Here is a 13,800-nt window from a genome sequence, read left to right as displayed (position 1 = left end):
TATACTCTGCTAATCTGCTTGATCTACGCGGGATACCAGTAAAATAGTCAGAGCTTAGCAGTAGCTTAGGGAACCCAAAAGTAAATCACACGGGAATCCCGAGGCGGTCTGGTCGATGCCACGCAATCCATGCACGGTCAACGCGGCTCATTAATGCGTGCCCTCTGTCACTCTGACCTTTTTGGCTTTGTTTAATGGGAATCGGCATCGATCGGCCGACCGCCACGAAGAAAACCTCTCCGCAAGTTCATCCATGTGGTCCGGTGGATCGCATTCTCACGGTACATGACTCGCCACAAACAAGAGAAGAATGCGTCCTTGTAACTGAGGAAGAAAGAAATCGTTTTCTCAACTATTTAAATCGTTTCTTTCAAAATAAACATTATCTCTACAAATCGTTTCTTTCAAAATAAACATTATCTCTATCATTATAAAGATATATCTTTACTATTAGTGCTCATTCGTTTTGGATGAGCCCTACGAGATTTTCGCCCACAGGGTTATTTCTATGTTTAGCATTCGTCTCATCAAAAGAGAGAATTGTGTGACTTGATTCCTTAGGATTTTTAGCATTATGTAAGACCTCACGTTTTTTGTAATGGTTGTATGCACAAGACACTAATCATTTACTTTTCCTATTCCTCTAAGTTTTAAGATCCAATATAAACCGAATAAGCCTTTAGAGGGGAGTTCGTAGATGGTTGGTACCTCTCCACCACCTTGTACAACTTTTTTAGAAATAATTAATGATATTGATTACTATATGATATATCTTTGTCTCAATCGCCTTGTACAAATTAGAAGTGATACATAATTAATGCATGATGATAAGTAAGAAAACAGTAAAGCCATGTACAGTGCAAGGTGCCTAGGGGAGATGTTTAGAAAAGTTTAGAAAAATAAACAATTTTTAAGCACGGAGGCTTATTTTGAGTGTAGACACTTAATTAGGTACCCCTCTTATGAAGATAAGCACTGGTGCTTACGAAAAACTCGGTTTATTTTATCAAGCATCTCCCCTAAGCGTCTTGCATTAGACAAGGCCCAAGGTTTTGTTTTTTTCTTACCTCATTTGTCTAGGACTATTAGTCTGGTTGACACCAATACTTATCACAATCTGGTCTTTGGACTTTTGGTTATGGCCACTTAGCGCGATAGTGATCTTTCGCATTAGTTCCCCGCTTTTGTTGTTGGTTTTTGGTTCCCACATTCAGTTACGCATGTATATTAGTTATGCACCCAGATCTTTGCTTGGCCTATTTATTTGTTCACTTATCTTCCATGATCTGAAGTTTCTAGTTCCGTCGAACTTCTGCACAGTTGGCTCCATGGAAAGTAACAATGCTACTCCATTTCTTCACCTGGTGCCATATCACTTGTTTCCCTTTTACATTTCACTTGGTTTGTTATTTACCAGTTGTCTAAAAATAAGATTTAGATCGGAAATAAGATTTAGATTGATCGATTACGCGTGGAAGCAACAACGTGTAGCCTCGAGGCTGAGATGGGCGACACGACTGGCTATGGCATCCCTGAAGAGGACGAGCCAGGACCTCACTGGAAATGGAGACAAAGCGGCCAATGTAGGCGAGGATGAGGCTTCGTGGGTGCAGGTTGAGGTTATTCATTTTTATTTCCCCTAGGATTAGACAACACACGAGCTCAAGATGGCAATGACGTGGGCATTTCCGGTAAGGGTTTGGACAAGACCATGCTGGAGGCGAGATAGGGGGAGAGCAATCTCTAGGGGAGAGAAAGGCCCCCGGGGAGAAGAAATTATGTCTTTTGAAAGCTAGAAGGTGAACAATGGTGTTCTCCGTGAGGGGAAGGAGAGGGGTTGCAACAATCCAACGGTCCAAGTAGAATCAACTGAGATTTGAAAAAAAAATCAGTCGCCATAGATACTCCCTTTTTCATTCGGTGGATTGATTTCGTGTTGGTTGAGGGAGCAACTAGTTAACGAGCGCTCCTTTGGGAGCCTCGCAACGATCAGCGCCACTTGGCGCGCTCTCAGCCATTCGTCACGTGTCGCGCTCTGGACGCTCCCTTTGGTTTTTTTTCCGCACGCGTTTTCGGCTTTTTAAAGGGTATTTTCCGGGTTTTTTCGACGTTTTGGTTTTCCCCCGGTCTTTCTTAGCTTTTTAAAGAAAAAAAAATTGCGTGAAAAAACACGTTTTCTTTTTTTTTCCTTTCGCGAAAGTCACCGTTTTTTTTCCGCGAGAGGCACGGTTGTGCTTTATCGAAAGTCACGGCCGTGCCTTTCGAAAACGAAAGAAAATGCGTTTTCTGTTTTTTTTTCTTTCGCGAGAGTCACGGTTTTGCTTCCGCGAGAGGCACGGTCGTGCTTTCGCGAGAGTCACGGCCGTGCCTCTCGGAAAGGGAAAAACAAAACGCGTTTTCTGTTTTTTTTCTTTCGTGAGAGTCACGGTTTTGCTTCCGCGAGAGGCACGGTTGTGCTTACGCGAAAGTCACAGCCGTGCCTCTCGGAAAGGGAAAAAATACGTGTTTTCTGTTTTTTTTTCTTTCGCGAGAGTCACGGTTTTGCTTTCGCGAGAGGCACGGTTGTGCTTTCGTGAGAGTCACGGCCGTGACTCTCGGAAACGGAAAAAAAATACGTTTACTGTTTTTTTTCCTTCCACGAGAGTCACGGTTTTGCTTTCACGAGAGGCACGGTTGTGATTTCGCGAGAGGCATGGGCGTGCCTCTTTCGGAAAGGAAAAAAAACAGTGCTTCTGGTTCGGTTTTTTCGCCTGGTTTTTTTCGTCCGTTTTTTTCTGGAAAAAAAGTTCGTCAAAACCTATCAACACAGGATCTAGTTTTGAAGATCTCGACGTGAGGAATCCAATGGTGAAAACGGTTCGAGATTTGGACGCACGGTTTAAGAGATAAAACGTTTTGAATAAACGAATCTACGAAAAAGGGAAAACTGCAGGTTGCGACAAATGACGCGCTGCATGTGTGCCACTTATCGTGATCTGGAAAAGTGAAATGTTGTTTACAACGAGTACTCCTTAATTAGTGATTTCAGCGGTTGAACAGGCTGAACGAATCAGAATTCTTTCACCAGTCCTTAAAATAAATCTTTTAACCGGCCGCTGCCGCTGTGCCGCATGGGCACAACGCCAACATGGTCCGAGCGTATGGACCAGGCCTCATCGTACGCATCCCCCAATGGGCCTCCGCGCCCGAGCTGACCTGGTCGTTCCTGCCCCTTTGCTCGAGCCGCACGCCTCCGCGCACTGCACCGCGCCCGCGTGTCACGCCGCCGCTAGCCTTCCCGTCAACGCCAAAATTCCAACCTCCCCTGTCTTCCCGACCCAGACACGAGGCGGAGATAGAGAGGAGAGCAAGTCAAACAAAAGTCAAAGCTACAGAAATGGACGCAGGCCGGGCCGGCGGTGGCGGCGGCCCCGCCCGGAGGCCACGACCCGCCGCTGCGGCGTCGGATCCCCGGCGCGCGGCTGCGGCGCGGGAGGCCATGTTGCGCATGGAGGAGGTCATGATGGCCCACGCGGGCGCGGCGGGCGAGTTCAGCATGATCATCGAAGCTCCGCTCCCCAACCTCCAGCGCTACCGCCGCAACGCGACGCCTCCTGCGGCCCCGTCGTCCGACTCTCCCTCGCGGAGGCGCGGCGGGCCTCATGACGCCGGCGCGAGGGACGACGTCCCCACGCGATTGCGGCGCGAGGGAAGCGTGACCGAGGACGTCGGCAACGCTCGGGGGGTACGCGGTGGGGAGGACATGGGCTACGCGGACGACGCGCGCTCGCGTCGCGGCACCGGGGACGCTCGAGGGGCGCGACCTGCAAGCACTCGCGGCCGGGAGGAAGAGACGGAGGCGCCGGTGCGGATGAGAGACCCGCGGAGGGAGAGCGGCCGTCTCAGCGCGCCTCCTGGGAGGGTCGTCGAGGCGCAGCCAGACGTCGCGTCGGCCGTGGAGGAGGAGACACCACTGCAGCAGCTGTCGCGCGGAGCGCGGAGTTCGAGCGCGGATAGGCGCGTGGAAGCGGCACTGGAGGCGGAGGCGATGGCCGCGAGACCATCAAGCCGAGGATCGAGGCGGGAGGGCAGTCGGGATGACCTGGTGAATGCTATTGTTGCTGAGCCGGCGGTGGAGGCGTTGGCTGCCAGACCATTAAGCCGACGATCGAGGCGGGATGGCAGCGGGGAGGACGTTGTGAATCCTATTGTTGCTGAGCCGGCGGCGGAGGCGTTGGCTGGCAGACCACCGAGCCGACGATCGAGGCGGGAGGGCAGTGGGGAGGCCGTTGTGAATGCTATTGTTGCCGAGCCGGCGGTGGAGGTGGAGGTGGAGGCCGATGTGGAGAGTGTCGGGTGGGGTAGCAGCCGAGGGAGTGAGGATGGAGGCGAGGAGCCGGTGGCGTTGCCAAAGCCGCTGGAATCAGTACTCACCGGAGGCCGTAGCAGGAGCAACTCACCGGCCATAAGTAATGTCAACGATGATATCCTTCCTTTGTTTCAATCGCACCAATTTCTTGGAATTTACTGTGAACCAATTTGCTCAAACTAGGCTAAGCATAATTTCTTTTATAAACCGAGGCAAATTTCTTCCATAGCAGTGCTAGCAGATAAGGGGGGCATTTAGTTGATAAAGCATACAAATTGCATCAGGGGTTTAAGTGGTAGAGCTCATTTTGTCTGAAAATCTGTCCTGGTTGAAGTTGCTGCCACCACCCTTTTGAAGGTCCATCCTATTCCTGTCCCAGCAAGGTTGGCTGAAAAGGATCAGGAGTTTCAACCATGTCACCTGATTGGAGAACACTGCTGTTGCTATCAGAAACTTGTCGGTTTTTCATTTCCATAATGTCCCTAGTGTTCGGCCTGTCATTAATTAGGAGGCAAGCAAATCCCTTGAGCTTGGAAGTGCACTTAGAAGTCCAGAGCCGCTTCATGATCGGCGGGCATTGATCGTGGGCGAACAACATATTATACCAAAGCAGCCAGAGCGATGTGGAGAGGACCAAGAATCGTCAGAGTTGGAGCTGGTCTGAAGGCTGAGAAATCTCCCCTGAAGATCTGAAATTCATCAATGTTGATGTAAAAATCGTCAGAGTTGTTTGTCACCTAATGTTTTTGTTTGTCAATAACAGGAACTGTAGTTGGTAGGTTATTTTCATGGTGGTGCTGCATTTGATGTTTCTTTTTGGTATAATTTAAGCTTGTTGTGCTTCATGCTGAATGGTAAGAAAAGTAAACGGGTGAAAAAGTTGATTTGACTTTTGATTGTCTTTAAGGACTGAACTATTGATGCATGCGCATGATAACCTGATTATCATAATTGAAGGATGATGTGCTTTTCAGAATTTCAGTTTTCAGTTCTATGAATTGGCCGGCTTATTATATTTGTCCTCGTTTACCTAGTTAGGTCGGAACGGTGTGGACTCTGGTGTAGCAAAGCGCGCACAATCAACAGGAAGGTCAAGCTTTGTACCACCTGTTGGGGCTAATGTGAGGCCTCTACAAGCTGTGGAGGTGGCCAATGGGACACCTAGAGAAAGAAGGTAACTGAATATGCTTTCTGAGATAATTTGTTTTTCTTGAATTGTAGTGCTGTACTGCCAACACCACTTCTGTTTTTCTGAAACAAACCAATATTACTTCTGAAAACATGGGTGCAACTTGCCTAATGCATTTTCTGTTATAATGTGCAAGTTGGTGCCCTGTAACCAAATCCAGAATTGACACTCTTGGTTTTAGTTAGTTATCGAAAAAGAAAAGCAATATCATCCATGTGATTCATGATGATTTCAAATAATTTATGAAAATTTAGTGAGTGTGATGTATGGCACACAAGTATGACCATGGTGGTGGTAGGCAATTCTAGCACCTAGTAAGATGAAAAATTACTTGTAGAAAACTGACTTTCCTTTGGCTGCGTAATAAAAAAGAAATTGAACGGCATTCCCAAAATGTAAGTGAATCAGACACTTTCTCTATGCTGCAGAGAACTTAAACTGCACAGGATCCCTGGTTGATACGAATAAGGACAATTTTGACTTATAAGGCATGCAGGAAGGGCCAGTTATTTCTAGTTTTAAAAATGTGACTGTGGCATGTTGTGCAAATGGGTTTTGTACAGGAGAAAACAAAGGAGCTATATTTATCTGTAGTTTACAATGAAATAAAATTTGAAAAGAGTTTACAATTTCTTTTTTTACACTAATAAGTGCTGATTCTCTTACCTTGCACGTAGAGAGTATAATGTTACTATTTACAAAGTATTATCTGATGCCACCATCTTGTCTATTCCTAATCGGCTAGCAAAATTCCTGTTTACGTATTGCTTTGAAGTTTTCAGCATGAGCACACTGTGTGCATTGACATTATATTGCTCTAATCATTACTCTTGATCTAATCATCACACCCCCGGCATCTTCTTATTGACTTAAAACGTTTACACAACAGTCCTCACCCAAAATACACTTATGATTGCTGATATTGTCGGAGTAACTTTCACTACTTCTGCAAGATCATCCATTCCTAACTAATTTTTGTCAAGATATTTACATGTAAATTTGCAGCAGATTGTTCAGATCAAACCTAATAATTTTACTGAAATATTTTGTAGGACAATCTATCCAGATCCTACTTTTGCGCAGTCCGGTCGATCAAGAGATTCACATGACAGTTCAACATTAACAGAAGAGGTTTGTCCTCAGTTTTGTTGTTTTCACCTCATACGTTATGAGGCTGGATGCTTTTTTGCAGAGATATTAGTTATATAATATGACGTGTTCATAAAAAATAATGAAGTACCTTAATTCAAATGAGGTCAATCTGATTACGGTTGCTTTTCAGGTTGAGATGCTTAAAGACGAGAATGTGAATCTTTTGGAAAAGGTACGTTATAATTCTTGCATGTTGTGAACAATTCGATGAAAATAAAGTAAAGGGTAAGTGTCTTATGTATGGCACTAGTGATAATACTCCTGTTTTTTCAAATTTAGCTTGGACTAGCAGAAGAGAAATTTAGACAATCTGAAGCTCGGACAAGGGAGCTTGAGAAACAGGTAAGCCATGTAGTAATTCTTTGATGTGCCATGGAATTACCAAGATGACATTTGCTACTTCTTTACATATATAATTATAAATGGCTAATACGAATAAGGGCAGCGTTTCTCACTTTTAACCTGAAGTGATATGGAAGCATCAGTCGTTATCCTGTCTTGATTTAGTTTCAACTGGTTCAATCTTTCTTTTTGGTCACATAGCTTGGTTATTTCGCTTCTATCACCATGAGTCAAGGAGAAGTACTGTGACCAATGCAAGTAGATAATGTAGTTATGATGATCACATATTATATTATCCATCACACAATTTGTTAATATGTTCAGGTTGCTAATCTTGGTGATGGATTATCTATGGAAGTTAAACTTATGAAAAGGTAACCATGCATATAATTTGGGTCCTCTTATGCCGGGGTGTTTTCTCTCCTTTTCAAAATAAAATAAAGTAAATTTGGGTACTCTTGCATGTTGGCTTGTGGTAGAACCAGGGATCCTACCGGACCTACTCCGTAGGTTGTAGGGGAAGGATGGAGGAGGGCGCGGCGATGAGTGGGCGCGCCGGCAGCTGGGCGTCGTCGCGTGGGAGGAGGATGGCGGCGGCGGCTAGGGTTAGAGGCGGCCAGGGTTCCGGCTCCTCTGGGAGCCGGGCAATAGAGATAATATTATTCTTATTGCTTAATTCCAAAAAGAGTCTTACAGCCTATATTTATAACCTAGATAACTTGCATAAGAATTAACCTAAGATAACTTGCATAAGAATTAACCTAAGATAACTTGCATAAGAATTAACCTAAGATAACTTGTGGGCTAAGATTGCCCGGTGGGCCTAGCTAAACCGGCCATAACACTTCTCCCTGCCTGCACAAACAGCTCGTCCTCGAGCTGTAAGGTGGGGAAGCGCTTGCGGAACTCCTCAAGGCGATCAACCAGCGTCAAACACCTTCTTGACAGCTGGGGCGGCCAGGTCGGCGGCGACGGGATCCTCCGGAATGTAGTCTGCAACCTCCAGGTAGAAGAGTCGCGGGCAGGCATGGCCGGGCGTGTAGGGTTCATCGCAGTTGAAGCACAACCCTTGGCGGCAGCGCTCAAGTAGCTCGGCTGAGGTGAGCCGGCGGAACGGGCGCGCCGCGGTCGCGGCGAGGGGTGCCGCAGAAGCCTGAGCAGGCCGACCCTGCGCGGAATCCGGCCCGGGTAGCGACCCAGCGGTCCGGGACGGTGATTCCTGCTGGATGGCCACCGCGCGGCGCTCGAATGCGCGGGCATAGTACATGGCCGACTGGAGATCCTGGGGTCCCCGAAGCTCCACATCCACGCGGATGTGATCCGGAAGTCCACCGACAAAGAGGTCGGCCCGTTGCTGCGCCGTCACACCCGACGCATGGCAAGGCAGGGCCTGGAAACGGTCGGCATAGTCCTGCACCGTGGAGGTGAAGGGAAGGCGGCCGAGCTCCGCCAGGCGGCTCCCGCGAACCGGAGGCCCAAAGCGGAGGAGGCAGAGCTCGTGGAAGCGCTCCCAAGGAGGCATGGCGCCCTCGTCCTGCTCGAGAGCGTAGTACCATGTCTGTGCCGCGCCGCGGAGGTGATAAGAGGCGAGCCAGGTACATTCCGATGCAAGGGTGCGCTGCCCGCGAAAGAACTGGTCGCACTGGTTGAGCCAGTTGAGGGGGTCCTCCGTGCCGTCATAAGTGGCGAAGTCGATCTTGGCGAACCGCGGCGGTGTCTGTGTCGGGCCGCCATGCCGAACTGGCTCGGAGGAGCGGAACGGCGAGGCGGGGGGCGCCTGGTCGGAGTACTCCGGGTAGTGGCCGGCGGAGCCGGATGGCCCACCGAACTGCGGAAACGGAGTCGGCTCGGCGGCAGCCGTGGTGTAGACTGGTGATGGCGAAGACGCAGCCGCCCATGCTGGAAGTGGAGACGGGGACGGCGGGAATCGGACCTGATGGAGCGGTAAGCCGGGCGGCGCGGTTGTCCCCGAACTGATCAAGGACGGCGATGGCACGGAGAACGGCGGCTGCAGAGGTCCGGTGGCCGCCGCCTGCGGCGTCTGCTGTAGCGGCCAGGGGGCTGCTGATGGCGCCGGCGCCAAGTGCCAGAGGGGCGCCGCGCCGGCCGGTGGGCCGTTCGGTTGGGGCGCCTGGAACGACAGCATCAGGGGGGCGCCGTAAGCGGAAATGCCCTGGGGCGGCCACGGCATGTGGACGTAGGCCGCGATGGGCGCCGTTGGTAGGGGCACGTAGGGCCCGGCCGCGTACTGCTGCTGCTGCAGGTGAAGGCTCTCGACGGCGGTGACGAGATCCCGCAGGATGGACGTGACCTGCTCCGGTGTGAAGACGGCAGACGGCAGTGGCGCGGAGGGGACCGGGGATGGCGGCGCGAGCGGGGCCGCGGTGGAGACGTGGCCCGCCAGCGCGGTGGTCCCGGCGGCGGATGTCATCGGCGCGGTGAGGGGCGGCGCCGTCGTCATCGGAGCGGTGGAGCCGCTGGACAGCGTCGGCGGTGGTGGTGGCAGCGACATGATCTGAATTTGGTCTCTGATTACCAAATTGGTAGAACCAGGGATCCTACCGGACCTGCTCCGTAGGTTGTAGGGGAAGGATGGAGGAGGGCGCGGCGATGAGCGGGCGCGCTGGCGGCTGGGCGCCGTCACGTGGGAGGAGGATGGCGGCGGCGGCTAGGGTTAGAGGCGGCTAGGGTTCCGGCTCCTCTGGGAGCCGGGCAATAGAGATAATATTATTCTTATTGCTTAATTCCAAAAAGAGTCTTACAGCCTATATTTATAACCTAGATAACTTGCATAAGAATTAACGTAAGATAACTTGTGGGCTAAGATTGCCCGGTGGGCCTAGCTAAACCGGCCATAACAGCTTGCCTACCACATTTTTTGACGATTTCCTATTTGAATGCAGGAGGGAGGAGATGCTAGTGAGGAAGGAGGTACAATCTTCGTTTTGCTTAGTTAGATATTTTCTTGATAACATTGTCTGTTTTTTCTACAATTTTTCCAAATAAAATTGCTGTCGATATCCAACTGTGATGAATGGTGCCCCCAGGATTTGTTTTCGCTTATGTACATGTACATTTTTTTCCAAAAAGAATGTACATGTACCCGTATACACTTAGGTCATAGAAATGCATTCCTTTTGTTAGTCATATAGCCAATCTTTGGCTCCTGGATATGCGTGAAAATGATACTGGTATATGTGTTTTTTTTGAAATAAAAACAGCAAGAAATAAGGAAAGCGCTTATATCCAAAAATGATAAAAGCGAGGAAATCACTACTCTTCAACAACAGCTCCAGGTAGAAGTACTAACCTACAATAACAAAAACAGTATTGGTTGAATCATCTCTGATGAATTGTTATTCTCTCGTCTAGTCTGCAAGTGAAAAGGCTGCAGTTGCTGAGCGGAAACTCAACGAGGCTGAATCTGAAACAAAAGCCTTACGCACAATGACACAGAGGATGATCTTAAGCAAAGAAGAAATGGTTACTTTCCTTTCCCTTTTAATCCAAAGATGCAACCTGACAGAGAGGTCCGTCGTCTTGTGGAAATGCTAATTTAAAATGCATGATGTTTGTAGGAAGAAGTTGTTATGAAGAGATGTTGGCTTGCCCGTTACTGGGGCTTGGCTGTCCAATATGGTAATTCCTTGCTGCGGCCTTAGGAAATATTGCTGAACAAGGACTAAGATTCACACAGAGGGCTTTTCTTTATGCAATTAATTCCTAAAGACTTAATGCTGGTCACATGGCATACATGGACTCAAAATATTTCCCATCCTATAATACCAGTCCTCGTTTTATTCACACAATTACGCTCTATTTCCTATGTTTCAAGACTCCCATTAGAAAACAGTAACTTCACTCCCACTTTTAACTTGCCAGTTGATTTCTGCAAGTTCCAATTGATTTCAGGCATCTATCCAGACATTTCTATGTCAAACTATGAATACTGGTCTTCGTTTGCTCCTCTTCCCCTCGAGTATGTGACATCTGCTGGACTGAGAGCTAAGGATGGAGGGAGTAATGAATTGGAAGAAACAGACATGCTTGTTCATGATTTGACTGTCACAGCGGGAGAAGGCAACATAGAAACAATGCTTGCTGTTGATAAGGGACTTAAAGAACTTGCCTTCTTAAAGGTGCTTATGTTTTTTGATTGAAATCTGATCTTCCGCTTATGTTGGCTGTTCTGAATTCTGCACTGTTTGTTTCTAATTATTATTCAAAGGTTGAAGATGCTGTTCTTATTGCTCTTGCCCAACATCATCGTCCTAATGTTGCAGAGCTATCAGATCCAGGTCTGTTTTTTTTCCGTGGATCTTCCTATTTGTTATTAACTATGTAAATAACTAAAATATTAAGAATACAGTTTGCAAAAAAAACTATACTGGGGACTCATTCTAAATTGTTATCCTTATTTCATTTTACTTCCTTGCACATCAGAGAGGCTAACGCTTATGTTTTTTATTTGCAGATATTAAATCATCTGGTGATGAAAAATTCACCGAGGCATTTGGTACAATCATCTTTATCCTTATTTTCTGCCATCTAAGTATAGTTAGCTACATGAGAATGCTGTTCTTTCAGCTTTAGTTAGCTGTTGCACGATGCTATGCTATCCTTTTGCGATGTAGGAATTTTACAAATTTCTTATCATTGTCTAACTTGATTTCTGGTTCTGCAGACCTAAGCAAGGAGGAAGAGGAAGATGTGTTGTTCAAGCAGGTAGCTCTTGATGTATTTCTCGTTTACAAATATATGATGTATTTTATAATCCAGTACAAAATAAGTGTGTTCTTTCCTCTATAAAGATATGCTCGCCATTTTGAAATAGATGCCCTTTTTAGAGTTGGGCACAAGAATTAAGAATGTGAGTGAGTGCCCCTATTGCCCATCCCTCTTTCCTCACAAGGGCATTAAATTACCTCTTTTTCCTACCCAAAGCAAGGCATGCAAGCACAAGAATTAATTAGCTATTTTTTATGACACTGAAGAAGGGAAAAGTACCAGCATTATGACTAAAATTACACTGGAAGTATAAGAGGAGAAGTATTTTGATAAAAATATTGGGAAGCTAGGACTCTCCCAGTGCAGGCATCATAGCAAGTGGCGTGCACTGCCAAATCAGCACGTAGATGATGTGGCACCGTAGTTAGGCACTCACAATGCATTGTTTCTTAACTCGTCATCGTAGGTGGTAATGTATTTTTAGAGACAACCACCCTAATGCATTGTCTCTTAGGTGTTGTATCTAAGTGGTGTGGCATTTAATTGGTTTAGGGATAGTGTGTTCATCTCTCAATATTGTGGTCTAGCTGTGGAGTGAAGTAAATGAGAGACATAGGGAGAGAAGCAATATTGTTTGTGGTAGCAGAATGTTTCTTTAGGCTGTTGATTAGACAACTGATTCTTGGCTGTGTTTGTGGTGTTTTGATATTCTTATAATGTACTCCCTCCGTCCCAAAATAAGCGTCGCTAATTTAGTACAAAGTTGTACTAAATCAGCGACACTTATTTTGGACAGAGTAAATTATGGTGTAAATTGCATATAAGCAGTACTTACTTATAGTGTAAATTATGAGACATATTAGCTAAGGAAGCTTCTCAAACTGATTGTAGTAATTTGGAATCTTCCATTAATTTGTACGTACATCATATAGGAAATATTGCTGCTGGAAAGTTGCCATTGCTTGTGAGAATGACAATTTTGTCCAGTTTCACATGCCAATGGGATTCTTGGGCTTCTTCCTTTTTTTGTTCTCTATCTATGTTGTTATTTTGCTTGTAAAAGTGACCCTTCACTTTGGTATTACTCAGGCTTGGCTCATGTATTTCTGGAGAAGGGCTAAAATCCATAATGTGGAAGAGGATATCGCAGAGGAGCGACTGCAGATGTGGGTTGATCGACATGGGCAGCAACCAACTTCACATGATGCTGTAGATGGTATGCACTTAACTGCTTATACATTGCCCACTTAAGCTAATTTTGTTTGTATTCATTTCCTAACAAAACATGCAAACTGTCACTAATTATGCTGCAACCTGGATCAAATGTGAAGACATGACTTTGCATAATCAAGCGGGCCACACATAATTTACAGTGCACATCTTGTTATCGTAAAATCATAACGCAACCTTGGCTAGCAACAAGGTTGGGATGCAGAGTAGCAGCGGAATGAACCTTTAGGATAACAAACCTGCCCATCTCTTAAAATTGAACTGTCTTCGTCTAGAAGGTTAACCATTTATTAGGTTCTAAATGTTCCATTCAAATTGCTAATTTGGGATCTGGCAATCAATTCCAATTGCTGGCCCAGCCATATCGCTAACTTCAACCCCACATAATTCTCCACATCCCCATTCTGTTTGTGCCCATTCATGAAACACAATTTTGTTACAGTTGAGCAAGGGATACATGAACTGAGGAAGCTGGGAATCGAACAACTGCTGTGGGAATTCTCCCGCCAGGAGGTGAATGTTGCCGAAGGTGAATTGTCAGATGCCGAGGATGATCTGACTTAGGAGACTCAGTCCAACAGGCGATGACCATGAATCGCTCCCATTCAGCTCAGTGACACCTCTGTAGTATACCGAAACCGCAGGACATTGTAAAGATATTTCTGGTTTTGGTTTGGACTCCCGATTTCCAGCTCCAGAACAGTTCATTGATTTTATTTTATTTTTGTACATAACCTGCATCCAACAGTGTTATGAAAGCGGCTTGAAAGGATAAAATCATTCATTATACATAGTGATGTACTTCCCATAA

General features: G+C 46.7%; 1 protein-coding gene across 1 annotated transcript; it reads left to right on the top strand.

Annotated features, from left to right (window-relative positions):
* Positions 1-3,289: 3,289 nt before the first annotated feature.
* On the top strand, positions 3,290-13,800 carry LOC123096507 (coiled-coil domain-containing protein SCD2). Its single transcript, XM_044518248.1, has 16 exons — positions 3,290-4,448; positions 5,387-5,522; positions 6,590-6,668; positions 6,820-6,861; positions 6,969-7,031; positions 7,356-7,405; positions 9,935-9,962; positions 10,253-10,327; positions 10,404-10,514; positions 10,610-10,670; positions 10,944-11,170; positions 11,260-11,329; positions 11,506-11,547; positions 11,716-11,756; positions 12,849-12,975; positions 13,432-13,800. Exons 1-16 carry the CDS (start codon positions 3,377-3,379, stop codon positions 13,551-13,553), a joined length of 2,346 nt encoding a protein of 781 aa, XP_044374183.1. The 5' UTR covers positions 3,290-3,376; the 3' UTR covers positions 13,554-13,800.

This window comes from Triticum aestivum, chromosome 4D, assembly GCF_018294505.1.
Source record: "Triticum aestivum cultivar Chinese Spring chromosome 4D, IWGSC CS RefSeq v2.1, whole genome shotgun sequence".
Classification (NCBI taxonomy): domain Eukaryota; kingdom Viridiplantae; phylum Streptophyta; class Magnoliopsida; order Poales; family Poaceae; genus Triticum; species Triticum aestivum.
The sequence above is the reverse complement of the archived record's forward strand: the minus strand, read 5'-3'. Positions and strand labels throughout refer to the sequence as shown.